Source organism: Notolabrus celidotus, chromosome 7 (genome assembly GCF_009762535.1).
Source record: "Notolabrus celidotus isolate fNotCel1 chromosome 7, fNotCel1.pri, whole genome shotgun sequence".
Taxonomy (NCBI): Eukaryota; Metazoa; Chordata; class Actinopteri; order Labriformes; family Labridae; genus Notolabrus; species Notolabrus celidotus.
Genome location: NC_048278.1, coordinates 32844093 through 32871299, shown reverse-complemented (window position 1 = coordinate 32871299; position 27207 = coordinate 32844093). Strand labels below are relative to the sequence as shown.

Here is a 27207-nt window from a genome sequence, read left to right as displayed (position 1 = left end):
TGTCCATCAGAGAAGATAGCTTTGCTATCATCCTCCTGTCAGCCACCACCTCCACAGGGTCCAGCAGACAGCCCAGTACAGAGCTGGCCCTCTTCACCAGTCTGTTCAGCTTCTTCCTGTCAGCAGCAGAGATACTGCTTCCCCAGCAGACCACTCCAAAGAAGATGGCTGATGCCACCACAGAGTCAAAGAAGGACTTCAGAAGAGCCCCCTCCACACCAAAAGACCTGAGTCTCCTGAGCAGAAAGAGTCTGCTTTGTCCCTTCTTGTAGAGTGTAGTGTGTCTGTAACCTCTCCCCTCCCCTTTCTGCTCAGTCTGGACACGTGATTGGTCAAGACGCCACCACATGTCTCGACCATAGACTTTATATTTAATGGAGAGCGTCGCTCCGCCTTTTCCTATTGTATGGTTTTGAAGCCAAAGTATCCCGTTCCAGAAAGCTGATATCTTGCAAATTTTCTGCAGCCAGAGTCTGCGCAGTAAAGAATTTCTGTGTTTCCATGGTAATAAGCTCCACCCTACAGCGTAGCGTCCCGAGGTCCTACGGAGTTTACCTGTACAGCAGCTGTCAATCAAAGCAAACCCGGATGTAAAACCCCATTTTTTTAACCTCTGATAACTAACGAAAAAGAAACTTTTCAGAAAGAGGAAAAGATCCTGTCGTTCACTTCAAAGAGCTGGCTCTTAAAGCAGGATCGTTCGTGACCGACACATCACTACCCTTTTGACCATTGAAGGTACTTTCTTTAATCATTGTCTTTTGACAGCGTGTTTACATTTTAAGTTAGTTGTTTTTGTAATGTTGTTTTATTGCAGGGTTTGGTATTGCAGTGTTGCCAGAGTAATATATTTAGATTTGAATAATCTCAGTACAAACATTCAGGGTTCATATGTTACATGTTTATCCAAATGTGTAACTTTTTGTGGATGTCTTTTGGTTTGATCATATGCAGAATCAAGATTATCTGATGAGGAAACCTGTGTATCTCTAGTGAGATCTTTCACAGATATCAGTGTTAAACTAGGGTTGCCAACTTTCTCACTACTAAATAAGGGACAGGTGCACGGTGCCATGGTGGTGTGAGCATGAAGTGTGAATTCAGCGTATATTCATACTCTGATTCAACTGGAAATGCAGAAAGTGTGTATACTCCCTTTAATCCTTACTGTATCATTATGTAACCTCATATGAATAAACCTCAAAGAAAACACAATTTGGCTCTTTACATCAAAAAACAGGCAAAAGAAAAATGTAATGCAATATACAGGACTATTGAGGTCCCGTATGAAACAAACCAGTTTAGCCCAATATATGGGATGAAAAATGACCCAATACCAGATTCATAGAATTCCACCCCATTCATTTGACTGTTAATTCTGTTCATACACATCTTCAATCTGAGCCTGTGACCCACAGATTACTGTACTAGGCATTCTGCAAATACAGAGAATATTTTGTGCTCCAAAAGCAAAACATGCCATCTCCTTAAACTTTATATTAAATTATTTTTGTGCTAATAAGGGACAGTTGGAAGCCCAAGTGTAAACACACATGGATTGTGCTTCATTGTTTTATTTTGTAATCTCCCAGCATGTATGAGCCCTGAAGGGCTAACAAACATAATGAATCCACTTCCTACCTCATAAAATTCAGAAAGAAGAAAAGAAATCTCATTTAAACTTTCTTGGCATTATCAAAATCTTGCCTCCTTGGCAGCTGATATGCAAGGCAGCTAAACGACACGCTTCAGACTGTTAGCATGTCACATGTATCATGTAAAGTGTAAGATGACTGAATGGACAAACAAGTCAAAAGTGCACCAATATTAAACCAATCACCATGGCTGTTCACATGAACTTCCAGGCAGATAATCCATGAGTCGGGGGGAGGAGCTAAGAGAAAATGTATTATGAGTGTAGGAGACAGGGTTTTTTTTTTTTTTTTTAGATTTCTATCTTCAGGAAGGTGACATGCTTAAAGGCAGCTCTGGATTCAGCATTTCAAAAAATGTGGTGCAACAAAACCAGCATCAGATGGAATACAAACACTCGGCACCCCAGAAAACGTCACATCTGGTTCTTGCTGAAGGGGAAAACAAATGACTAGCCAAGGGCCAGAGATCTGCCCAACAAACGCTTCAAACATTTAAGTCTGTAGTCAGCACTTCAGTAACTTTAATGTTACATTCCCCTTATCCAAAGGTGTCAGACTGTTTCAAGAGTACCAAAAATGCAGGTTAACTGTCAGGTGCTACTTTTGATTGCTTGTGTGATGTTTTATAGATGTAGATTCCTGTTTTATTTTGTAGTTCATGATCCCTGTGTGTCTGGTGTTGTTATACTTCCTGCCCTTGTGTGTTTCCCTCCACTTAGATTGCCCTCATTAGATTCACCTGTGTCCGGTGCTCACACCTGTTGCTCGTTACCTTGTGTGTATGTAGTCTCCCAGTGATTTCTTGTGTTCTCTGTGTTTTTTCTTTTAGACATTTTGGATTAAGTTGTTGGGCTAAGTGAGTTTTGTTTGTACCCTTTGCATTTTGTTCTTTAATCCTTACATTTCTCACTATTATACACATGGGTCCTCCTCCTCATTTTTCCCAATATGTCATTACCAACATACCACATCTTTTGAGGCTGCTCTGTCTGTGAATCCCAGCCTGATAAAGCACATTACCAATAATGATTATAATAATCAGGTGCTAGTTTAATTCATCATATCTATACTAGGTGTTATATTGCATCATGTAGAGTGATTCGGTAGCAAAGTTAGCAAAAGTAATCTGAGAATGAGTTCATGGACAAGAATCTGATCATGTTCTGTTCGCATGATTGCAGGCTGGAAGAGTAATAATGATAATTGTATTTGTGGAGCACTTTTCAAAAACCGGGTTACAAAGTGCTTTACATGGGCAGCAAAATAAAACAAGCAGGTCATAAAATCACAAAAGGTAAAATAAATAAATAAAATGCATTTTTGTATATGTTTTTTTTTTTTTTTTTAACTGTTAGTAATAGATTTTTTTAATTTTATTTATTTTTACTTGAAGATAAATTATAGAAAAGTAACTATAAAAACTATAAATTGAGTAACTATAAATTATATTGTTATATACATACAGACGTAAATATAAACTTTTTTTTTTTCCAATCATTTTATTTTTTTCAATCGGTAAAGATACAAAAAAAAATCAAACTTTTACTGTGTGGGCTAACCGGAGTACCCGGGGAAAACCCAGACGTGTCAACAAGTGAAGTCCTGGCAGTCAGAAACTACAAGATTCTTCACATGGAAACACTGGCCTCTTCCTTCTCTTTCTTCATGCGTTTGGACTTAAATAAACGTTTGTGTTTTGGAGTGAGAAATTTTTTGAACCTCCTCCAGAGAGAGATATTCTCCTCGTGTTCCTCCTTGTCCACTGGATGTTCTTCTTGGATCGTCTCAGGGTCTTCTTCAACCATCTCATGTCTTGGTTTGACTGTCTCTGTAGTGGGACTGATTGGTTCCCTCGTTTGAAGCTGTTCTCTGAGCTCCTTCACCTCCTTCTGCAGCGCCTGAGTAATGTCCTCCAGAGCTCTAAGTGTGGAGGCACTTTCCTCCAACTGAGCCTCTAATGTCTTCAACTTATGCTCATGTTGTTCTTCATGGACCATCTGAGGTTCCTCCTGGACAGTCTGTTGTTCTTCCTGGACCATCTGAGGTTCCTCCTGGACAGTCTGTTGTTCTTCCTGGACTGTCTGTTTTTCCTCCTTGTCCACTGGATGTTCTTCTTGGATCGTCTCAGGGTCTTCTTCAACCATCTCATGTCTTGGTTTGACTGTCTCTGTAGTGGGACTGATTGGTTCCCTCCTTCGAAGCTGTTCTCTGAGGTCCTCCACCTCCTTCTGCAGCGCCTGACTAATGTCCTCCTGAGCTCTAAGTTTGGAGGCACTTTCCTCCAACTGAGCCTCTAATGTCTTCCACTTCTGCTCATGTTGGACTTTGATGGTGTCCACGAGATTCAAGGATCTGGAGCAATGAACCAGGTGCAGGTACATTCCATCATACATCTTCTTCTTTAGATTTTTAATCTTTAAGCCACGTCCTTTTGTATCTCTAGCCGAAACTATCAGGATCCTATTCAGTACATCGAGTTCAGCATCATATCTCCTGATGTATTCTTCAGTCTGTTTTCGCCATTTCTGCTCCCAGGGTTGGCTCTCCCTTCTATTAGTCTTAACCTTGCGCAGCTTCTTCACCTTGCGCTGCTTCTTCACCTTGCGCTGTTTATGGTATTCATCCTCTTCCATCATAACTCGGGCAGATGGGAGGAGGTTTCCCTCAGTTGCAGTCACGTACTGGAGCTGATCTGAGCCCCCAGCTTCTGGTACGGACTCCTCCTCCTTACTAGTAAAGGAACATACACTGACCACAGAATTAAATTGCCCTCCGTTCTTTAGGATTTCCCCAGAATCTTTCAATGGGTGCTTTACATAGCTCTTGAGCTTTGTCTGTTTTTCCTCCTTGTCCACTGGATGTTCTTCTTGGATCGTCTCAGGGTCTTCCTCAACTATCTCATGTCTTGGTTTGACTGTCTCTGTAGTGGGACTGATTGGTTCCCTCCTTTGAAGCTGTTCTCTGAGGTCCTCCACCTCCTTCTGCAGCGCCTGACTATTGTCCTCCTGAGCTCTAAGTTTGGAGGCACTTTCCTCCAACTGAGCCTCTAATGTCTTCAACTCATCCTCATCTTCCAACAAGGTGTCCACAAGGTCCAGGGATATGGAGGCATGACGCAGGTGGTGGTTACCTGCTTCATTCAGCTTGTTCTTTAGATCTTGAATTATTATGTCACTTTCTTTTAAATGTCTCAATGAAAGTGGAACTGAATGTATCGGGGTGTTATTCAGTTCTTCGAGCTCTGCCTCAGATATCCTAATGTAATCTTTAGTCTGTTTTCTCCATCTCTGCTCCCAGAGCGGCCTCTTCCTTCTATTAGTCTCAACAGGCTGCTTCTTCACCTTGCGCTGTTTATCATATTCCTCCTCTTCCATCATAACTCGGGCAGATGGGAGGAGGTTTCGCTCAGTTGTAGTCAGGTACTGGAGCTGATTAGAGCCCCCAACTTCTGGTACGGACTCCTTCTCCTTTCTAGTAAAGTAACATATTTCGACCATCGAATTAAATTTCACTTTCTTCTTTGGGATTCCCTCAGAATCTTTCCATGGGCTCTTTAAACAGCTCTTGAGCTTTGGTGCTGTTAGTTTAGTCCACATTTTTGAAAAAGTCGTTGCTAATGCTGATGACATTGTTAGGTTTAAAAGAATTAAAAGCGATTCGCAAAGTCTTTTTCCACACGGTTGTGTCTCAGGTCTGGATCTGTGAGCTGCTTGTTGGCTTTTGTGGTTTACAGCCTACCCTGACTCAACACTCTAAACTACTTTGTGATGTCATAGTCAAAAAGAAAAATTGCCAGTGATCTTTCATCACATTCAGTTTCTGTGTTGCCATGGTAACCATGGTAGTTTTTTCTACTGATCAGCATGGTAGCCATTTTGAACACATTTCCAGGGGATCACGCAATCCAGTTCCATCCTGCTTTGTTTAACACCTTGGGAATTGCCAGTAAGAAATATTGTCCACGGGGTGATACTTCTTCCTCTGATCTTCTTCCTGCTTACCAGACGTAGTCCCATGACTATGATCAAGGGCATCAGTCCTGCCTTACTGACAGCACTCCTCACTTCATCCAGCTCTGCCACACTGCCCCACACTTTCAAGTGCTGCGAGGAGCGGCTCGGGATAGACAAAAGAATCACTCGCCTGATGCTGCCCACTGGGATATTTTACAACTCATTTAGCCGATTACCGATACTGTTTTTTTCCGCACACTTAATTGCAGTGATCATCAATTATCTTCCGTATTGGAATTAGCGGACAGTATTATGGTCACATTTGTTATTCAATATTCATTTCTTGCGCAAAATAAGAAACATACTTAATACATAAAACTGCATATTTATTTATGTCAATTGCTTTCATACAAAAAGATACATCCTACTTATAACTTTGATGATGCTCTCCCTGAGACAATCATAACAAAACCCACAACCAGGGCAAATTTGGCCAATTTCACATTTGACATAGTGAGTAAACCTAACCTCTGTTCACAGGGAACATGTGAACTGTGCACTGTACAGCAATTAAACCCAAATTAAATAAAATGGTTTACTCTTTGATGGTAAATGTGCCTAAATCAGTCAGCTACATGTACCTTACAGACTGCTGCTTAAATTCAAATTTAACTTAAACCATGAGCCCAACATGTGTGCAGCAGACCATTATTTATTGGTTAATTATATCAGTGGATATCGGCGTGTTGGCCGATGTCAGATTTTTGATAAAGCTTATAGTTAGAGCTGGATCAGGCTTGGACCAGGTCTTAGTTATGCTGCTATAGGCCTAGACTGCCGAGGGAACTGGCACACTGACACACTGGGATCCTAGTTCACCCCCTTTCCCCCATAACTTACTTTAACTCTGTCTGTCCCATTAAAGTTACTAACCATAGACCTTTCTGGAGTCCCTGAGCTCCATTGTCTCGTAGATTCCTCTGAGCTGCCGTAGACGTCCTCCTGCTGCGGATGATCTGGACTCCAGCTGATACGGACGTTCTGGACTCAAGCGGCAACAGCTTCTACTACTCATCTCATCACTATCACCTCTCTCTCTTACTCCCCTCTATCTGTCTTTCCAGACCCAAATCAGTCGAGGCAGATGTCTGTCTAACATGAGTCTGGTTCTGCCCAAGGTTTCTGCCTGTTAAAAGGAAGTTTTTCCTCGCCAAGCTAAATACTGCGATGTGCAATGCTCATGGTGGATTAAGGTGGGGTAAGACTGAGTCTTACCCACTGGCTTTTCACATGAACTTCCAGGCAGATAATCCATGAGTCGGGGGGGAGGAGCTAAGAGAAAATGTATTATGAGTGTAGGAGACAGGGTTTTTTTTTTTTTTTTAGATTTCTATCTGCAGGAAGGTGACATGCTTAAAGGCAGCTCTGGATTCAGCATTTCAAAAAATGTGGGGCAACAAAACCAGCATCAGATGGAATACAAACACTCGGCACCCCAGAAAACGTCACATCTGGTTCTTGCTGAAGGGGAAAACAAATGACTAGCCAAGGGCCAGAGATCTGCCCAACAAACGCTTCAAACATTTAAGTCTGTAGTCAGCACTTCAGTAACTTTAATGTTACATTCCCCTTATCCAAAGGTGGTAGACTGTTTCAAGAGTACCAAAAATGCAGGTTAACTGTCAGGTGCTACTTTTGATTGCTTGTGTGATGTTTTATAGATGTAGTTTCCTGTTTTATTTTGTAGTTCATGATCCCTGTGTGTCTGGTGTTGTTATACTTCCTGCCCTTGTGTGTTTCTCTCAACTTAGATTGCCCTCATTAGATTCACCTGTGTCCAGTGCTCACACCTGTTGCTCGTTACCTTGTGTGTATGTAGTCTCCCAGTGATTTCTTGTGTTCTCTGTGTTTTTTCTTTTAGACATTTTGGATTAAGTTGTTGGGCTAAGTGAGTTTTGTTTGTACCCTTTGCCTTTTGTTCTTTAATCCTTACATTTCTCACTATTATACACATGGGTCCTCCTCCTCATTTTTCCCAATATGTCATTACCAACATACCACATCTTTTGAGGCTGCTCTGTCTGTGAATCCCAGCCTGATAAAGCACATTACCAATAATGATTATAATAATCAGGTGCTAGTTTAATTCATCATATCTATACTAGGTGTTATATTGCATCATGTAGAGTGATTCGGTAGCAAAGTTAGCAAAAGTAATCTGAGAATGAGTTCATGGACAAGAATCTGATCATGTTCTGTTTGCATGATTGCAGGCTGGAAGAGTAATAATGATAATTGTATTTGTGGAGCACTTTTCAAAAACCGGGTTACAAAGTGCTTTACATGGGCAGCAAAATAAAACAAGCAGGTCATAAAATCACAAAAGGTAAAATAAATAAATAAAATGCATTTTTGTATATGTTTTTTTTTTTTTTTTTAACTGTTAGTAATAGATTTTTTTAATTTTATTTATTTTTACTTGAAGATAAATTATAGAAAAGTAACTATAAAAACTATAAATTGAGTAACTATAAATTATATTGTTATATACATACAGACGTAAATATAAACTTTTTTTTTTTCCAATCATTTTATTTTTTTCAATCGGTAAAGATACAAAAAAAAATCAAACTTTTACTGTGTGGGCTAACCGGAGTACCCGGGGAAAACCCAGACGTGTCAACAAGTGAAGTCCTGGCAGTCAGAAACTACAAGATTCTTCACATGGAAACACTGGCCTCTTCCTTCTCTTTCTTCATGCGTTTGGACTTAAATAAACGTTTGTGTTTTGGAGTGAGAAATTTTTTGAACCTCCTCCAGAGAGAGATATTCTCCTCGTGTTCCTCCTTGTCCACTGGATGTTCTTCTTGGATCGTCTCAGGGTCTTCTTCAACCATCTCATGTCTTGGTTTGACTGTCTCTGTAGTGGGACTGATTGGTTCCCTCCTTTGAAGCTGTTCTCTGAGCTCCTTCACCTCCTTCTGCAGCGCCTGAGTAATGTCCTCCAGAGCTCTAAGTGTGGAGGCACTTTCCTCCAACTGAGCCTCTAATGTCTTCAACTTATGCTCATGTTGTTCTTCCTGGACCATCTGAGGTTCCTCCTGGACAGTCTGTTGTTTTTCCTGGACCATCTGAGGTTCCTCCTGGACAGTCTGTTGTTCTTCCTGGACTGTCTGTTTTTCCTCCTTGTCCACTGGATGTTCTTCTTGGATCGTCTCAGGGTCTTCTTCAACCATCTCATGTCTTGGTTTGACTGTCTCTGTAGTGGGAGTGATTGGTTCCCTCCTTCGAAGCTGTTCTCTGAGGTCCTCCACCTCCTTCTGCAGCGCCTGACTAATGTCCTCCTGAGCTCTAAGTTTGAAGGCACTTTCCTCCAACTGAGCCTCTAATGTCTTCCACTTCTGCTCATGTTGGACTTTGATGGTGTCCACGAGATTCAAGGATCTGGAGCAATGAACCAGGTGCAGGTACATTCCATCATACATCTTCTTCTTTAGATTTTTAATCTTTAAGCCACGTCCTTTTGTATCTCTAGCCGAAACTATCAGGATCCTATTCAGTACATCGAGTTCAGCATCATATCTCCTGATGTATTCTTCAGTCTGTTTTCGCCATTTCTGCTCCCAGGGTTGGCTCTCCCTTCTATTAGTCTTAACCTTGCGCAGCTTCTTCACCTTGCGCTGCTTCTTCACCTTGCGCTGTTTAAGGTATTCATCCTCTTCCATCATAACTCGGGCAGATGGGAGGAGGTTTCCCTCAGTTGCAGTCACGTACTGGAGCTGATCTGAGCCCCCAGCTTCTGGTACGGACTCCTCCTCCTTACTAGTAAAGGAACATACACTGACCACAGAATTAAATTGCCCTCCGTTCTTTAGGATTTCCCCAGAATCTTTCAATGGGTGCTTTACATAGCTCTTGAGCTTTGTCTGTTTTTCCTCCTTGTCCACTGGATGTTCTTCTTGGATCGTCTCAGGGTCTTCCTCAACTATCTCATGTCTTGGTTTGACTGTCTCTGTAGTGGGACTGATTGGTTCCCTCCTTTGAAGCTGTTCTCTGAGGTCCTCCACCTCCTTCTGCAGCGCCTGACTATTGTCCTCCTGAGCTCTAAGTTTGGAGGCACTTTCCTCCAACTGAGCCTCTAATGTCTTCAACTCATCCTCATCTTCCAACAAGGTGTCCACAAGGTCCAGGGATATGGAGGCATGACGCAGGTGGTGGTTACCTGCTTCATTCAGCTTGTTCTTTAGATCTTGAATTATTATGTCACTTTCTTTTAAATGTCTCAATGAAAGTGGAACTGAATGTATCGGGGTGTTATTCAGTTCTTCGAGCTCTGCCTCAGATATCCTAATGTAATCTTTAGTCTGTTTTCTCCATCTCTGCTCCCAGAGCGGCCTCTTCCTTCTATTAGTCTCAACAGGCTGCTTCTTCACCTTGCGCTGTTTATCATATTCCTCCTCTTCCATCATAACTCGGGCAGATGGGAGGAGGTTTCGCTCAGTTGTAGTCGGGTACTGGAGCTGATTAGAGCCCCCAACTTCTGGTACGGACTCCTTCTCCTTTCTAGTAAAGTAACATATTTCGACCATCGAATTAAATTTCACTTTCTTCTTTGGGATTCCCTCAGAATCTTTCCATGGGCTCTTTAAACAGCTCTTGAGCTTTGGTGCTGTTAGTTTAGTCCACATTTTTGAAAAAGTCGTTGCTAATGCTGATGACATTGTTAGGTTTAAAAGAATTAAAAGCGATTCGCAAAGTCTTTTTCCACACGGTTGTGTCTCAGGTCTGGATCTGTGAGCTGCTTGTTGGCTTTTGTGGTTTACAGCCTACCCTGACTCAACACTCTAAACTACTTTGTGATGTCATAGTCAAAAAGAAAAATTGCCAGTGATCTTTCATCACATTCAGTTTCTGTGTTGCCATGGTAACCATGGTAGTTTTTTCTACTGATCAGCATGGTAGCCATTTTGAACACATTTCCAGGGGATCACGCAATCCAGTTCCATCCTGCTTTGTTTAACACCTTGGGAATTGCCAGTAAGAAATATTGTCGATTACCGATACTGTTTTTTTCCGCACACTTAATTGCAGTGATCATCAATTATCTTCCGTATTGGAATTAGCGGACAGTATTATGGTCACATTTGTTATTCAATATTCATTTCTTGCGCAAAATAAGAAACATACTTAATACATAAAACTGCATATTTATTTATGTCAATTGCTTTCATACAAAAAGATACATCCTACTTATAACTTTGATGATGCTCTCCCTGAGACAATCATAACAAAACCCACAACCAGGGCAAATTTGGCCAATTTCACATTTGACATAGTGAGTAAACCTAACCTCTGTTCACAGGGAACATGTGAACTGTGCACTCTACAGCAATTAAACCCAAATGAAATAAAATGGTTTACTCTTTGATGGTAAATGTGCCTAAATCAGTCAGCTACATGTACCTTACAGACTGCTGCTTAAATTCAAATTTAACTTAAACCATGAGCCCAACATGTGTGCAGCAGACCATTATTTATTGGTTAATTATATCAGTGGATATCGGCGTGTTGGCCGATGTCAGATTTTTGATAAAGCTTATAGTTAGAGCTGGATCAGGCTTGGACCAGGTCTAAGTTATGCTGCTATAGGCCTAGACTGCCGAGGGAACTGGCACACTGACACACTGGGATCCTAGTTCACCCCCTTTCCCCCATAACTTACTTTAACTCTGTCTGTCCCATTAAAGTTACTAACCATAGACCTTTCTGGAGTCCCTGAGCTCCATTGTCTCGTAGATTCCTCTGAGCTGCCGTAGACGTCCTCCTACTGCGGATGATCTGGACTCCAGCTGATACGGACGTTCTGGACTCAAGCGGCAACAGCTTCTACTACTCATCTCATCACTATCACCTCTCTCTCTTACTCCCCTCTATCTGTCTTTCCAGACCCAAATCAGTCGAGGCAGATGTCTGTCTAACATGAGTCTGGTTCTGCCCAAGGTTTCTGCCTGTTAAAAGGAAGTTTTTCCTCGCCAAGCTTAATACTGCGATGTGCAATGCTCATGGTGGATTAAGGTGGGGTAAGACTGAGTCTTACCCACTGGCTGTTCACATGAACTTCCAGGCAGATAATCCATGAGTCGGGGGGGAGGAGCTAAGAGAAAATGTATTATGAGTGTAGGAGACAGGGTTTTTTTTTTTTTTTTTAGATTTCTATCTGCAGGAAGGTGACATGCTTAAAGGCAGCTCTGGATTCAGCATTTCAAAAAATGTGGGGCAACAAAACCAGCATCAGATGGAATACAAACACTCGGCACCCCAGAAAACGTCACATCTGGTTCTTGCTGAAGGGGAAAACAAATGACTAGCCAAGGGCCAGAGATCTGCCCAACAAACGCTTCAAACATTTAAGTCTGTAGTCAGCACTTCAGTAACTTTAATGTTACATTCCCCTTATCCAAAGGTGTTAGACTGTTTCAAGAGTACCAAAAATGCAGGTTAACTGTCAGGTGCTACTTTTGATTGCTTGTGTGATGTTTTATAGATGTAGTTTCCTGTTTTATTTTGTAGTTCATGATCCCTGTGTGTCTGGTGTTGTTATACTTCCTGCCCTTGTGTGTTTCCCTCCACTTAGATTGCCCTCATTAGATTCACCTGTGTCCAGTGCTCACACCTGTTGCTCGTTACCTTGTGTGTATGTAGTCTCCCAGTGATTTCTTGTGTTCTCTGTGTTTTTTCTTTTAGACATTTTGGATTAAGTTGTTGGGCTAAGTGAGTTTTGTTTGTACCCTTTGCATTTTGTTCTTTAATCCTTACATTTCTCACTATTATACACATGGGTCCTCCTCCTCATTTTTCCCAATATGTCATTACCAACATACCACATCTTTTGAGGCTGCTCTGTCTGTGAATCCCAGCCTGATAAAGCACATTACCAATAATGATTATAATAATCAGGTGCTAGTTTAATTCATCATATCTATACTAGGTGTTATATTGCATCATGTAGAGTGATTCGGTAGCAAAGTTAGCAAAAGTAATCTGAGAATGAGTTCATGGACAAGAATCTGATCATGTTCTGTTCGCATGATTGCAGGCTGGAAGAGTAATAATGATAATTGTATTTGTGGAGCACTTTTCAAAAACCGGGTTACAAAGTGCTTTACATGGGCAGCAAAATAAAACAAGCAGGTCATAAAATCACAAAAGGTAAAATAAATAAATAAAATGCATTTTTGTATATGTTTTTTTTCTTTTTTTTTAACTGTTAGTAATAGATTTTTTTAATTTTATTTATTTTTACTTGAAGATAAATTATAGAAAAGTAACTATAAAAACTATAAATTGAGTAACTATAAATTATATTGTTATATACATACAGACGTAAATATAAACTTTTTTTTTTCCAATCATTTTATTTTTTTCAATCGGTAAAGATACAAAAAAAAATCAAACTTTTACTGTGTGGGCTAACCGGAGTACCCGGGGAAAACCCAGACGTGTCAACAAGTGAAGTCCTGGCAGTCAGAAACTACAAGATTCTTCACATGGAAACACTGGCCTCTTCCTTCTCTTTCTTCATGCGTTTGGACTTAAATAAACGTTTGTGTTTTGGAGTGAGAAATTTTTTGAACCTCCTCCAGAGAGAGATATTCTCCTCGTGTTCCTCCTTGTCCACTGGATGTTCTTCTTGGATCGTCTCAGGGTCTTCTTCAACCATCTCATGTCTTGGTTTGACTGTCTCTGTAGTGGGACTGATTGGTTCCCTCCTTTGAAGCTGTTCTCTGAGCTCCTTCACCTCCTTCTGCAGCGCCTGAGTAATGTCCTCCAGAGCTCTAAGTGTGGAGGCACTTTCCTCCAACTGAGCCTCTAATGTCTTCAACTTATGCTCATGTTGTTCTTCCTGGACCATCTGAGGTTCCTCCTGGACAGTCTGTTGTTCTTCCTGGACCATCTGAGGTTCCTCCTGGACAGTCCTGTTGTTCTTCCTGGACTGTCTGTTTTTCCTCCTTGTCCACTGGATGTTCTTCTTGGATCGTCTCAGGGTCTTCTTCAACCATCTCATGTCTTGGTTTGACTGTCTCTGTAGTGGGACTGATTGGTTCCCTCCTTCGAAGCTGTTCTCTGAGGTCCTCCACCTCCTTCTGCAGCGCCTGACTAATGTCCTCCTGAGCTCTAAGTTTGGAGGCACTTTCCTCCAACTGAGCCTCTAATGTCTTCCACTTCTGCTCATGTTGGACTTTGATGGTGTCCACGAGATTCAAGGATCTGGAGCAATGAACCAGGTGCAGGTACATTCCATCATACATCTTCTTCTTTAGATTTTTAATCTTTAAGCCACGTCCTTTTGTATCTCTAGCCGAAACTATCAGGATCCTATTCAGTACATCGAGTTCAGCATCATATCTCCTGATGTATTCTTCAGTCTGTTTTCGCCATTTCTGCTCCCAGGGTTGGCTCTCCCTTCTATTAGTCTTAACCTTGCGCAGCTTCTTCACCTTGCGCTGCTTCTTCACCTTGCGCTGTTTATGGTATTCATCCTCTTCCATCATAACTCGGGCAGATGGGAGGAGGTTTCCCTCAGTTGCAGTCACGTACTGGAGCTGATCTGAGCCCCCAGCTTCTGGTACGGACTCCTCCTCCTTACTAGTAAAGGAACATACACTGACCACAGAATTAAATTGCCCTCCGTTCTTTAGGATTTCCCCAGAATCTTTCAATGGGTGCTTTACATAGCTCTTGAGCTTTGTCTGTTTTTCCTCCTTGTCCACTGGATGTTCTTCTTGGATCGTCTCAGGGTCTTCCTCAACTATCTCATGTCTTGGTTTGACTGTCTCTGTAGTGGGACTGATTGGTTCCCTCCTTTGAAGCTGTTCTCTGAGGTCCTCCACCTCCTTCTGCAGCGCCTGACTATTGTCCTCCTGAGCTCTAAGTTTGGAGGCACTTTCCTCCAACTGAGCCTCTAATGTCTTCAACTCATCCTCATCTTCCAACAAGGTGTCCACAAGGTCCAGGGATATGGAGGCATGACGCAGGTGGTGGTTACCTGCTTCATTCAGCTTGTTCTTTAGATCTTGAATTATTATGTCACTTTCTTTTAAATGTCTCAATGAAAGTGGAACTGAATGTATCGGGGTGTTATTCAGTTCTTCGAGCTCTGCCTCAGATATCCTGATGTAATCTTTAGTCTGTTTTCTCCATCTCTGCTCCCAGAGCGGCCTCTTCCTTCTATTAGTCTCAACAGGCTGCTTCTTCACCTTGCGCTGTTTATCATATTCCTCCTCTTCCATCATAACTCGGGCAGATGGGAGGAGGTTTCGCTCAGTTGTAGTCGGGTACTGGAGCTGATTAGAGCCCCCAACTTCTGGTACGGACTCCTTCTCCTTTCTAGTAAAGTAACATATTTCGACCATCGAATTAAATTTCACTTTCTTCTTTGGGATTCCCTCAGAATCTTTCCATGGGCTCTTTAAACAGCTCTTGAGCTTTGGTGCTGTTAGTTTAGTCCACATTTTTGAAAAAGTCGTTGCTAATGCTGATGACATTGTTAGGTTTAAAAGAATTAAAAGCGATTCGCAAAGTCTTTTTCCACACGGTTGTGTCTCAGGTCTGGATCTGTGAGCTGCTTGTTGGCTTTTGTGGTTTACAGCCTACCCTGACTCAACACTCTAAACTACTTTGTGATGTCATAGTCAAAAAGAAAAATTGCCAGTGATCTTTCATCACATTCAGTTTCTGTGTTGCCATGGTAACCATGGTAGTTTTTTCTACTGATCAGCATGGTAGCCATTTTGAACACATTTCCAGGGGATCACGCAATCCAGTTCCATCCTGCTTTGTTTAACACCTTGGGAATTGCCAGTAAGAAATATTGTCGATTACCGATACTGTTTTTTTCCGCACACTTAATTGCAGTGATCATCAATTATCTTCCGTATTGGAATTAGCGGACAGTATTATGGTCACATTTGTTATTCAATATTCATTTCTTGCGCAAAATAAGAAACATACTTAATACATAAAACTGCATATTTATTTATGTCAATTGCTTTCATACAAAAAGATACATCCTACTTATAACTTTGATGATGCTCTCCCTGAGACAATCATAACAAAACCCACAACCAGGGCAAATTTGGCCAATTTCACATTTGACATAGTGAGTAAACCTAACCTCTGTTCACAGGGAACATGTGAACTGTGCACTCTACAGCAATTAAACCCAAATGAAATAAAATGGTTTACTCTTTGATGGTAAATGTGCCTAAATCAGTCAGCTACATGTACCTTACAGACTGCTGCTTAAATTCAAATTTAACTTAAACCATGAGCCCAACATGTGTGCAGCAGACCATTATTTATTGGTTAATTATATCAGTGGATATCGGCGTGTTGGCCGATGTCAGATTTTTGATAAAGCTTATAGTTAGAGCTGGATCAGGCTTGGACCAGGTCTAAGTTATGCTGCTATAGGCCTAGACTGCCGAGGGAACTGGCACACTGACACACTGGGATCCTAGTTCACCCCCTTTCCCCCATAACTTACTTTAACTCTGTCTGTCCCATTAAAGTTACTAACCATAGACCTTTCTGGAGTCCCTGAGCTCCATTGTCTCGTAGATTCCTCTGAGCTGCCGTAGACGTCCTCCTGCTGCGGATGATCTGGACTCCAGCTGATACGGACGTTCTGGACTCAAGCGGCAACAGCTTCTACTACTCATCTCATCACTATCACCTCTCTCTCTTACTCCCCTCTATCTGTCTTTCCAGACCCAAATCAGTCGAGGCAGATGTCTGTCTAACATGAGTCTGGTTCTGCCCAAGGTTTCTGCCTGTTAAAAGGAAGTTTTTCCTCGCCAAGCTAAATACTGCGATGTGCAATGCTCATGGTGGATTAAGGTGGGGTAAGACTGAGTCTTACCCACTGGCTGTTCACATGAACTTCCAGGCAGATAATCCATGAGTCGGGGGGAGGAGCTAAGAGAAAATGTATTATGAGTGTAGGAGACAGGGTTTTTTTTTTTTTTTTTTAGATTTCTATCTGCAGGAAGGTGACATGCTTAAAGGCAGCTCTGGATTCAGCATTTCAAAAAATGTGGGGCAACAAAACCAGCATCAGATGGAATACAAACACTCGGCACCCCAGAAAACGTCACATCTGGTTCTTGCTGAAGGGGAAAACAAATGACTAGCCAAGGGCCAGAGATCTGCCCAACAAACGCTTCAAACATTTAAGTCTGTAGTCAGCACTTCAGTAACTTTAATGTTACATTCCCCTTATCCAAAGGTGTTAGACTGTTTCAAGAGTACCAAAAATGCAGGTTAACTGTCAGGTGCTACTTTTGATTGCTTGTGTGATGTTTTATAGATGTAGTTTCCTGTTTTATTTTGTAGTTCATGATCCCTGTGTGTCTGGTGTTGTTATACTTCCTGCCCTTGTGTGTTTCCCTCCACTTAGATTGCCCTCATTAGATTCACCTGTGTCCAGTGCTCACACCTGTTGCTCGTTACCTTGTGTGTATGTAGTCTCCCAGTGATTTCTTGTGTTCTCTGTGTTTTTTCTTTTAGACATTTTGGATTAAGTTGTTGGGCTAAGTGAGTTTTGTTTGTACCCTTTGCCTTTTGTTCTTTAATCCTTACATTTCTCACTATTATACACATGGGTCCTCCTCCTCATTTTTCCCAATATGTCATTACCAACATACCACATCTTTTGAGGCTGCTCTGTCTGTGAATCCCAGCCTGATAAAGCACATTACCAATAATGATTATAATAATCAGGTGCTAGTTTAATTCATCATATCTATACTAGGTGTTATATTGCATCATGTAGAGTGATTCGGTAGCAAAGTTAGCAAAAGTAATCTGAGAATGAGTTCATGGACAAGAATCTGATCATGTTCTGTTCGCATGATTGCAGGCTGGAAGAGTAATAATGATAATTTTATTTGTGGAGCACTTTTCAAAAACCGGGTTACAAAGTGCTTTACATGGGCAGCAAAATAAAACAAGCAGGTCATAAAATCACAAAAGGTAAAATAAATAAATAAAATGCATTTTTGTATATGTTTTTTTTTTTTTTTTAACTGTTAGTAATAGATTTTTTTAATTTTATTTATTTTTACTTGAAGATAAATTATAGAAAAGTAACTATAAAAACTATAAATTGAGTAACTATAAATTATATTGTTATATACATACAGACGTAAATATAAACTTTTTTTTTTTCCAATCATTTTATTTTTTTCAATCGGTAAAGATACAAAAAAAAATCAAACTTTTACTGTGTGGGCTAACCGGAGTACCCGGGGAAAACCCAGACGTGTCAACAAGTGAAGTCCTGGCAGTCAGAAACTACAAGATTCTTCACATGGAAACACTGGCCTCTTCCTTCTCTTTCTTCATGCGTTTGGACTTAAATAAACGTTTGTGTTTTGGAGTGAGAAATTTTTTGAACCTCCTCCAGAGAGAGATATTCTCCTCGTGTTCCTCCTTGTCCACTGGATGTTCTTCTTGGATCGTCTCAGGGTCTTCTTCAACCATCTCATGTCTTGGTTTGACTGTCTCTGTAGTGGGACTGATTGGTTCCCTCCTTTGAAGCTGTTCTCTGAGCTCCTTCACCTCCTTCTGCAGCGCCTGAGTAATGTCCTCCAGAGCTCTAAGTGTGGAGGCACTTTCCTCCAACTGAGCCTCTAATGTCTTCAACTTATGCTCATGTTGTTCTTCCTGGACCATCTGAGGTTCCTCCTGGACAGTCTGTTGTTCTTCCTGGACCATCTGAGGTTCCTCCTGGACAGTCTGTTGTTCTTCCTGGACTGTCTGTTTTTCCTCCTTGTCCACTGGATGTTCTTCTTGGATCGTCTCAGGGTCTTCTTCAACCATCTCATGTCTTGGTTTGACTGTCTCTGTAGTGGGACTGATTGGTTCCCTCCTTCGAAGCTGTTCTCTGAGGTCCTCCACCTCCTTCTGCAGCGCCTGACTAATGTCCTCCTGAGCTCTTAGTTTGGAGGCACTTTCCTCCAACTGAGCCTCTAATGTCTTCCACTTCTGCTCATGTTGGACTTTGATGGTGTCCACGAGATTCAAGGATCTGGAGCAATGAACCAGGTGCAGGTACATTCCATCATACATCTTCTTCTTTAGATTTTTAATCTTTAAGCCACGTCCTTTTGTATCTCTAGCCGAAACTATCAGGATCCTATTCAGTACATCGAGTTCAGCATCATATCTCCTGATGTATTCTTCAGTCTGTTTTCGCCATTTCTGCTCCCAGGGTTGGCTCTCCCTTCTATTAGTCTTAACCTTGCGCAGCTTCTTCACCTTGCGCTGCTTCTTCACCTTGCGCTGTTTATGGTATTCATCCTCTTCCATCATAACTCGGGCAGATGGGAGGAGGTTTCCCTCAGTTGCAGTCACGTACTGGAGCTGATCTGAGCCCCCAGCTTCTGGTACGGACTCCTCCTCCTTACTAGTAAAGGAACATACACTGACCACAGAATTAAATTGCCCTCCGTTCTTTAGGATTTCCCCAGAATCTTTCAATGGGTGCTTTACATAGCTCTTGAGCTTTGTCTGTTTTTCCTCCTTGTCCACTGGATGTTGTTCTTGGATCGTCTCAGGGTCTTCCTCAACTATCTCATGTCTTGGTTTGACTGTCTCTGTAGTGGGACTGATTGGTTCCCTCCTTTGAAGCTGTTCTCTGAGGTCCTCCACCTCCTTCTGCAGCGCCTGACTATTGTCCTCCTGAGCTCTAAGTTTGGAGGCACTTTCCTCCAACTGAGCCTCTAATGTCTTCAACTCATCCTTATCTTCCAACAAGGTGTCCACAAGGTCCAGGGATATGGAGGCATGACGCAGGTGGTGGTTACCTGCTTCATTCAGCTTGTTCTTTAGATCTTGAATTATTATGTCACTTTCTTTTAAATGTCTCAATGAAAGTGGAACTGAATGTATCGGGGTGTTATTCAGTTCTTCGAGCTCTGCCTCAGATATCCTGATGTAATCTTTAGTCTGTTTTCTCCATCTCTGCTCCCAGAGCGGCCTCTTCCTTCTATTAGTCTCAACAGGCTGCTTCTTCACCTTGCGCTGTTTATCATATTCCTCCTCTTCCATCATAACTCGGGCAGATGGGAGGAGGTTTCGCTCAGTTGTAGTCGGGTACTGGAGCTGATTAGAGCCCCCAACTTCTGGTACGGACTCCTTCTCCTTTCTAGTAAAGTAACATATTTCGACCATCGAATTAAATTTCACTTTCTTCTTTGGGATTCCCTCAGAATCTTTCCATGGGCTCTTTAAACAGCTCTTGAGCTTTGGTGCTGTTAGTTTAGTCCACATTTTTGAAAAAGTCGTTGCTAATGCTGATGACATTGTTAGGTTTAAAAGAATTAAAAGCGATTCGCAAAGTCTTTTTCCACACGGTTGTGTCTCAGGTCTGGATCTGTGAGCTGCTTGTTGGCTTTTGTGGTTTACAGCCTACCCTGACTCAACACTCTAAACTACTTTGTGATGTCATAGTCAAAAAGAAAAATTGCCAGTGATCTTTCATCACATTCAGTTTCTGTGTTGCCATGGTAATTTCATCAAAGAGAACAGTGGTCAGTGGTGTTGTCTGTTGTTGGAGAGCTACATGTGTCTGCTTTGCAATCCAGCTGTTCAGCTTTAACATGGCCGTTACCGAGGAGCAGGAGGAGAACACAGTTGCTGTGTTATGTAACATAAAAACGTTTTTGTTCTCAATGCTTTTATTTTGAAACACAGGCTTTTATTTTGAAACACAGGCTTTTATTTTGGTGAGTCCAGTTTGAGTTTTTTCTACTGATCAGCATGGTAGCCATTTTGAACACATTTCCAGGGGATCACGCAATCCAGTTCCATCCTGCTTTGTTTAACACCTTGGGAATTGCCAGTAAGAAATATTGTCCACGGGGTGATACTTCTTCCTCTGATCTTCTTCCTGCTTACCAGACGTAGTCCCATGACTATGATCAAGGGCATCAGTCCTGCCTTACTGACAGCACTCCTCACTTCATCCAGCTCTGCCACACTGCCCCACACTTTCAAGTGCTGCGAGGAGCGGCTCGGGATAGACAAAAGAATCACTCGCCTGATGCTGCCCATTGGGATATTTTACAACTCATTTAGCCGATTACCGATACTGTTTTTTTCCGCACACTTAATTGCAGTGATCATCAATTATCTTCCGTATTGGAATTAGCGGACAGTATTATGGTCACATTTGTTATTCAATATTCATTTCTTGCGCAAAATAAGAAACATACTTAATACATAAAACTGCATATTTATTTATGTCAATTGCTTTCATACAAAAAGATACATCCTACTTATAACTTTTGACATGGTTATGTCTGTTATTAACTTCATCAGATCAACATCCAGTCTTCAACACAGACTTCTTTCTCAGATGCTGGATGATGGATTTGTGGCAAACATGTGCTTTTTGAGCGATGTCTTTCATCATTTGAATGCACTTAATCTGGGACTTCAAGGTAAAGATAAAACTGTGGTTGATCTTGTTGAAAAACTAACTGCGTTTCAAAAGAAACTAGATCTTTTCTCGTCCGACCTCACAGACAGGATGCTCCATTTTCCCACACTCCGTGACTTTATTAAGTTGTCAACACAGACTACAGTAACTCAAGCAATGTCCGATTTTTTTAAAGAAGTTGAGAGACAACTTTGCATCCAGATTCAATGACTTTGACATGCCCAAAGAGTTGCTGCATTTCGTAAGGGACCCATTTGCCAACGCAGATATTTCCACTAAAGTGCGTGAATTTCTAACGACACTTGATGTTGATGAAGGTGCCCTGCAACTAGAGATCATTGATATGCAGGCATCATCTGATCTGAAGCATGCACATGAGAGAGAGGGCTTTACAAAGTTTTGGACTGTGTTTACTGATGTGGAAATATACCCAAACGCGAAGAAACTGGCCATCTATGTGTTAACGATGTTTGGATCTACATACACCTGCGAATCCAGCTTCTCTCACATGAACGTCATAAAAACAAACGCACGCTCCTCTTTGACAAACGAGAGATTGCATCACTGTTTGCGCATAGCCCTGACTTCATATGAACCGTCCTTCTCTGCCATTGTCCATTCAAAAAAGTGCAATCTCTCTCATTAGTAGCTTGTAAGTGTGTAGGAAAGCCAGTGTTTGTTTCTATTTTATGGATCATCCATGCAGACTTTAATTACAGTTTCTTTGTTGACTTCTAGGTGGACAAAAGCAAGTAATCAAAGTTTGTTCTTTTTATAAATCTCTTCATTTGTTTAATTGGCATTAAACAAAAAGTTCTTGTACTGTAAGAGTCTGTTTGAGAGAAAAATAAATCTGCATTGAAAAAACGTTCCAAAAGTTCAGCTACTGTAACTAATTGAGTGGCATGAAATCCACTGGCAAGCTCTTTAAATTTAAGTTTACTTTAAATTTTGACCATCTGCTGTTACTGTGGTTTGTTTAAAAGGAAATGCTGCACTATAATTTGAGATGTCAGAATTGACCAAATTATATTGAAAGACAGGCATAATCTTTCAAATGTTTTAAATAAGTGTTTGTTTTTTCTGGGGCTGTTCAGCCTTTGCTGCAAAGAAAATTGATGTTTTCAGTCAGCAATCTGTACTATTTTTCCATGTAGCACAATAAAAGTTTTATAAATGTTGTTACGTAACAAAAACACGAAAGTCTGAAACGGCTCGTTTCACACACATTTACAGAAAGGTGGAGAAATCAGAACAGGGGCAGAATGGATTCTTTTCATTCTCGGGGGGTTTGTAGACAGGGACACATATTTCAGGTAGAGAACCATTAAAAAGTCAATTTTGCATGATATGTCACCTTTAACATAAAACATCAGGAAAAATAAATAAAAAAAGGATAATACAAATAATTATAATAATGATAAAAGTGTAATCAAATATTGATAATAAAATCTCTACACATGAGTGTATGTAACTAACACCATGAGTTAAATTAAAGAAAACTTTTACAAATAAATCAATAAAGAGCCCATGCTCTGACACTGAACATTTAAACCATAAATTCACTTGATGCATGTTTAATAATCAGAGTTGCCAAAAAATAATTAAAATGATTGTAACTTGCAGATCACAGTTCCGAATTTCAACTCATTTCTCTACACTGCACCAACCATTTATAAAGTGTCAGTCCTTCACTACATCTCTGTAACTATGAGCTACTTTTACTCTACAGATTTCATTATTCATGATCCATTCTCAAAATATGAGACATGTCTACATTTGTTAAGCATTGCATGATATGCAGTTTAGCAGTGTCCAATCATAAAACTTATTTCATTAACCATTAGAAAGGCAGAAGACACCAGATGTTAAGAGTTACCTGTTTTGTGGAGAAAACACGTAGAAAAAACAATCTTCATGCTTTTTGCACCAGCTGACAATCCTCTGAATCAAGCTCAGAGATTCCTGCAGGGATTAGAAGTTACACATTAGTCACCTGTGTTAATCCAAGAGATTGACTTCATACTTAAAGGACAGTAACACTGAGATGTGTAGTGAAGCAGAAAAACATTATTGGGTGTTCAACTTTGCAAAATCTGCATCAAGGATTAACTTTCATTTAAGCATAAAATCAGACTTTTAAAGCCATCACTTCTGGGATCTTACATTGTCCTCAGTGATGTCTGGCAGTGCAGGGGCGGGGTCGGTCACAAAGGATCTGCTGGGCTCAGAGCCAGAACCAGTGCTGGGGTGGCCCTGGAACAACAGGAAATATGGTTAAGTGTAGGAAAGCAGGTGTGGTTGTACAAAAACAACACCTTAAGACACTTACATTGTCTCTGTTGTTGTGGTCAATGTGTGTTGGGTCACTCTCAGGGGAACCGTCGTTTGGATTGGAAATGTTCTGAAAGGTCAGAATCACTATGCCCACAAGAACATTGAGAAGAACAAGGTTCCCCAGCACGATGAGCACAGCAAAGTAAAGCATGGCCCATGAGGATGTTGCAGCAATGGCGTGGTAAAGCACCAGATTCCAGCCGTCCCCGGTGAAAACCTGAATTTGAGAGAGACAGAGACAGAGAGAGAGAGAGAGAGAGAGAGAGAGAGAGAGAGAGAGATATTAAATTAGACACATCACTAATGGTATATTGGTATTGAAACCATGCCTCCATGCTCCTCCCATTGTGAGACATGGAGCCAAAACCCAGCCTTAATTGGCGCTGACATATTTAGAGAGTTTAATGACTTTAATGTAACTGTTTGTTCAGTTGCCATTCATCCATTCACGTGTACTGTATTTTATTGTTTGACCTATGTTCCATCTGTTAACATCAAGGAGGAGGGGTTTATGAACTATACTGCAGCCAATCAGTTGGGGGAACTCCAAATATTTAGGCTGTGGCATCCACTTTATTATACAGTCTACGGACGTTGGCACACATTCACGATCATGTAAGAAAGAAAAAAATCTAACCTCAAACACAGTAACCATGGACCAGCGGAGGCTGTCAAAGTTTTTTCGGGCATTGCGCATGTCTCCATGTTTCGTCTCGAACTGAAATTTATCACCAAACAGGACCATACCGAGTATACTGCAGAGAGACAAGAACAAACAATCAGACTTATTGAAACATAGGCACCTTGTGACAGAAGCGTTTGGTGTTTAACTGTCTTCAAACAAACAAACATGGATGTAGTGATGTGGGTTTTCTTTTGATGTGTACATGCCTAAAGATTACGGTGAACGACAGCAGAAAAATTCAGAGCCCAGCTGCCTCCTCAAGCCTCTTCTTGAGCACCAGCAGCTGTCTCTTCAGGTGAGGCAGGAAGTCAAGAAGCTTCACAAACCGCAGCAGACGCATTGACTGCAGAACCAATGATAGTTTGCCTTCAGCTTCGCCAATAACCTCCAACAAACTTAAAAAAAAAAAAACAAAGAAACAAAGAAGCAAATAAAACAAACTGACAAACAGTTGTTATGTGCCATGGATGACAACAAAGAGAGAGACACAGACGTAACACTTCTATCCCTCCACCAACTAGCTAAGATGCAGTGTACATATAATGATGTCTTTCTTTTGGTGTAGTTTGCATTAGGGGTCGACAGATTATCAACCTGGTCTGTTATCGGGAGCTGATATCCAGTATTTGGCTGATTATCTGTATCTGTGTTTTATTTTACTGACTGCTGATCAAATGAATAAATTAAAAGTGTGCTACTTTGCCTCCGCTGCAGGTGCATCTTTCCATCTAGGTGTGTTTCCCCTCACCACTACTGCTACTTCTACTTCAGTGAGAAATCTGAGCACTTGTACTGCTGGTGGATACATACAGTCATAGGCGTTTGTAGCCCATTTTTGGGGGTGCTGAAGCACCTCTAAATTGAATCCCAGCACCCCTAAAATTTGAGATTTTTTTTTTTTTTTTTTTTTACTGTATGTCATTTTTAAGCTAGAAACGTTTCAAAAGCATACAGTACTTGGCTGAAACTTAATATTTGAACAACAAATATGCAATGGCATGATATGCAGTTTAGCAGTGTCCAATCATAAAACTTATTTCATTAACCATTAGAAAGGCAGAAGACACCAGATGTTAAGAGTTACCTGTTTTGTGGAGAAAACACGTAGAAAGAACAATCTTCATGCTTTTTGCACCAGCTGACAATCCTCTGAATCAAGCTCAGAGATTCCTGCAGGGATTAGAAGTTACACATTAGTCACCTGTGTTAATCCAAGAGATTGACTTCATACTTAAAGGACAGTAACACTGAGATGTGTAGTGAAGCAGAAAAACATTATTGGGTGTTCAACTTTGCAAAATCTGCATCAAGGATTAACTTTCATTTAAGCATAAAATCAGACTTTTAAAGCCATCACTTCTGGGATCTTACATTGTCCTCAGTGATGTCTGGCAGTGCAGGGGCGGGGTCGGTCACAAAGGATCTGCTGGGCTCAGAGCCAGAACCAGTGCTGGGGTGGCCCTGGAACAACAGGAAATATGGTGAAGTGTAGGAAAGCAGGTGTGGTTGTACAAAAACAACACCTTAAGACACTTACATTGTCTCTGTTGTTGTGGTCAATGTGTGTTGGGTCACTCTCAGGGGAACCGTCGTTTGGATTGGAAATGTTCTGAAAGGTCAGAATCACAATGCCCACAAGAACATTGAGAAGAACAAGGTTCCCCAGCACGATGAGCACAGCAAAGTAAAGCATGGCCCATGAGGATGTTGCAGCAATGGCGTGGTAAAGCACCAGATTCCAGCCGTCCCCGGTGAAAACCTGAATTTGAGAGAGACAGAGAGAGAGAGAGAGAGAGAGAGAGAGAGAGAGAGAGAGAGAGAGAGAGAGAGAGAGATATTAAATTAGACACATCACTTATGGTATATTGGTATTGAAACCATGCCTCCATGCTCCTCCCATTGTGAGACATGGAGCCAAAACCCAGCCTTAATTGGCGCTGACATATTTAGAGAGTTTAATGACTTTAATGTAACTGTTTGTTCAGTTGCCATTCATCCATTCACGTGTACTGTATTTTATTGTTTGACCTATGTTCCATCTGTTAACATCAAGGAGGAGGGGTTTATGAACTATACTGCAGCCAATCAGTTGGGGGAACTCCAAATATTTAGGCTGTGGCATCCACTTTATTATACAGTCTACGGACGTTGGCACACATTCACGATCATGTAAGAAAGAAAAAAATCTAACCTCAAACACAGTAACCATGGACCAGCGGAGGCTGTCAAAGTTTTTTCGGGCATTGCGCATGTCTCCATGTTTCGTCTCGAACTGAAATTTATCACCAAACAGGACCATACCGAGTATACTGCAGAGAGACAAGAACAAACAATCAGACTTATTGAAACATAGGCACCTTGTGACAGAAGCGTTTGGTGTTTAACTGTCTTCAAACAAACAAACATGGATGTAGTGATGTGGGTTTTCTTTTGATGTGTACATGCCTAAAGATTACGGTGAACGACAGCAGAAAAATTCAGAGCCCAGCTGCCTCCTCAAGCCTCTTCTTGAGCACCAGCAGCTGTCTCTTCAGGTGAGGCAGGAAGTCAAGAAGCTTCACAAACCGCAGCAGACGCATTGACTGCAGAACCAATGATAGTTTGCCTTCAGCTTCGCCAATAACCTCCAACAAACTTAAAAAAAAAAAAAACAAAGAAACAAAGAAGCAAATAAAACAAACTGACAAACAGTTGTTATGTGCCATGGATGACAACAAAGAGAGAGACACAGACGTAACACTTCTATCCCTCCACCAACTAGCTAAGATGCAGTGTACATATAATGATGTCTTTCTTTTGGTGTAGTTTGCATTAGGGGTCGACAGATTATCAACCTGGTCTGTTATCGGGAGCTGATATCCAGTATTTGGCTGATTATCTGTATCTGTGTTTTATTTTACTGACTGCTGATCAAATGAATAAATTAAAAGTGTGCTACTTTGCCTCCGCTGCAGGTGCATCTTTCCATCTAGGTGTGTTTCCCCTCACCACTACTGCTACTTCTACTTCAGTGAGAAATCTGAGCACTTGTACTGCTGGTGGATACATACAGTCATAGGCGTTTGTAGCCCA

General features: G+C 41.2%; 5 protein-coding genes across 9 annotated transcripts; all 5 read right to left on the bottom strand.

Moving 5' to 3' along the window:
* Positions 1–3134: 3134 nt before the first annotated feature.
* LOC117816609 (golgin subfamily A member 6-like protein 22) lies at positions 3135–5482 on the bottom strand. Of its 2 annotated transcripts, none has more exons than XM_034688957.1 (2): positions 3763–5482; positions 3135–3423 (listed from the first exon to the last, which is right to left on the bottom strand). In XM_034688957.1, the coding sequence occupies exons 1-2, from the start codon at positions 5282–5284 to the stop codon at positions 3284–3286; spliced, it is 1662 nt and encodes a 553-aa protein (XP_034544848.1). In that variant the 5' UTR covers positions 5285–5482; the 3' UTR covers positions 3135–3283. The 2 variants fall into 2 exon arrangements, with proteins under 2 accessions (XP_034544848.1, XP_034544847.1); XM_034688956.1 differs by having other exon boundaries at positions 3135–4336; positions 4376–5479.
* Positions 5483–8179: 2697 nt separating this feature from the next.
* LOC117815269 (golgin subfamily A member 6-like protein 22) lies at positions 8180–10529 on the bottom strand. 2 transcript variants are annotated; one of them, XM_034686888.1, is made up of 2 exons: positions 8737–10529; positions 8180–8694 (listed from the first exon to the last, which is right to left on the bottom strand). In XM_034686888.1, exons 1-2 carry the CDS (start codon positions 10327–10329, stop codon positions 8329–8331), a joined length of 1959 nt encoding a protein of 652 aa, XP_034542779.1. In that variant the 5' UTR covers positions 10330–10529; the 3' UTR covers positions 8180–8328. The 2 variants fall into 2 exon arrangements, with proteins under 2 accessions (XP_034542779.1, XP_034542778.1); XM_034686887.1 differs by having other exon boundaries at positions 8180–9381; positions 9421–10528.
* Positions 10530–13003: 2474 nt separating this feature from the next.
* LOC117815739 (golgin subfamily A member 6-like protein 22) lies at positions 13004–15349 on the bottom strand. 2 transcript variants are annotated; one of them, XM_034687630.1, is made up of 3 exons: positions 14245–15348; positions 13632–14205; positions 13004–13291 (listed from the first exon to the last, which is right to left on the bottom strand). In XM_034687630.1, exons 1-3 carry the CDS (start codon positions 15151–15153, stop codon positions 13152–13154), a joined length of 1623 nt encoding a protein of 540 aa, XP_034543521.1. In that variant the 5' UTR covers positions 15154–15348; the 3' UTR covers positions 13004–13151. The 2 variants fall into 2 exon arrangements, with proteins under 2 accessions (XP_034543521.1, XP_034543520.1); XM_034687629.1 differs by having other exon boundaries at positions 13632–15349.
* Positions 15350–17825: 2476 nt separating this feature from the next.
* Positions 17826–20088, bottom strand: LOC117815731 (golgin subfamily A member 6-like protein 22). Of its 2 annotated transcripts, none has more exons than XM_034687619.1 (2): positions 18454–20088; positions 17826–18114 (listed from the first exon to the last, which is right to left on the bottom strand). In XM_034687619.1, exons 1-2 carry the CDS (start codon positions 19973–19975, stop codon positions 17975–17977), a joined length of 1662 nt encoding a protein of 553 aa, XP_034543510.1. In that variant the 5' UTR covers positions 19976–20088; the 3' UTR covers positions 17826–17974. The 2 variants fall into 2 exon arrangements, with proteins under 2 accessions (XP_034543510.1, XP_034543509.1); XM_034687618.1 differs by having other exon boundaries at positions 17826–19027; positions 19067–20088.
* A 2586-nt stretch (positions 20089–22674) lies between these two features.
* LOC117815755 (voltage-dependent T-type calcium channel subunit alpha-1H-like) lies at positions 22675–26774 on the bottom strand. The gene is made up of 10 exons (XM_034687659.1): positions 26581–26774; positions 26327–26444; positions 25673–25894; positions 25507–25596; positions 25220–25305; positions 24342–24530; positions 24088–24205; positions 23446–23667; positions 23280–23369; positions 22675–23078 (listed from the first exon to the last, which is right to left on the bottom strand). Exons 2-6 carry the CDS (start codon positions 26432–26434, stop codon positions 24374–24376), a joined length of 663 nt encoding a protein of 220 aa, XP_034543550.1. The 5' UTR covers positions 26435–26444; positions 26581–26774; the 3' UTR covers positions 22675–23078; positions 23280–23369; positions 23446–23667; positions 24088–24205; positions 24342–24373.
* Positions 26775–27207: the final 433 nt, after the last annotated feature.

Bases quoted from the DNA above. Each gene is read 5' to 3' on its own strand.
- LOC117816609 (XM_034688956.1), bottom strand. From the start codon at position 5,284: ATGTCATCAGCATTAGCAACGACTTTTTCAAAAATGTGGACTAAACTA. The intron at 4,337-4,375 runs GAGTCCGTACCA...GATCAGCTCCAG, and splicing joins CCTTTACTAGTAAGGAGGAG to TACGTGACTGCAACTGAGGG.
- LOC117815269 (XM_034686887.1), bottom strand. From the start codon at position 10,329: ATGTCATCAGCATTAGCAACGACTTTTTCAAAAATGTGGACTAAACTA. The intron at 9,382-9,420 runs GAGTCCGTACCA...GATCAGCTCCAG, and splicing joins CCTTTACTAGTAAGGAGGAG to TACGTGACTGCAACTGAGGG.
- LOC117815739 (XM_034687629.1), bottom strand. From the start codon at position 15,153: ATGTCATCAGCATTAGCAACGACTTTTTCAAAAATGTGGACTAAACTA. The intron at 13,292-13,631 runs ATCCAGTGGACA...TCCAAGAAGAAC, and splicing joins TGAGACGATCCAAGAAGAAC to ATCCAGTGGACAAGGAGGAA.
- LOC117815731 (XM_034687618.1), bottom strand. From the start codon at position 19,975: ATGTCATCAGCATTAGCAACGACTTTTTCAAAAATGTGGACTAAACTA. The intron at 19,028-19,066 runs GAGTCCGTACCA...GATCAGCTCCAG, and splicing joins CCTTTACTAGTAAGGAGGAG to TACGTGACTGCAACTGAGGG.
- LOC117815755 (XM_034687659.1), bottom strand. From the start codon at position 26,434: ATGGTCCTGTTTGGTGATAAATTTCAGTTCGAGACGAAACATGGAGAC. The intron at 25,597-25,672 runs GTAAGTGTCTTA...CTGTTGTTCCAG, and splicing joins ACCACAACAACAGAGACAAT to GGCCACCCCAGCACTGGTTC. The intron at 25,306-25,506 runs GTAAGATCCCAG...TAATCCCTGCAG, and splicing joins CAGACATCACTGAGGACAAT to GAATCTCTGAGCTTGATTCA.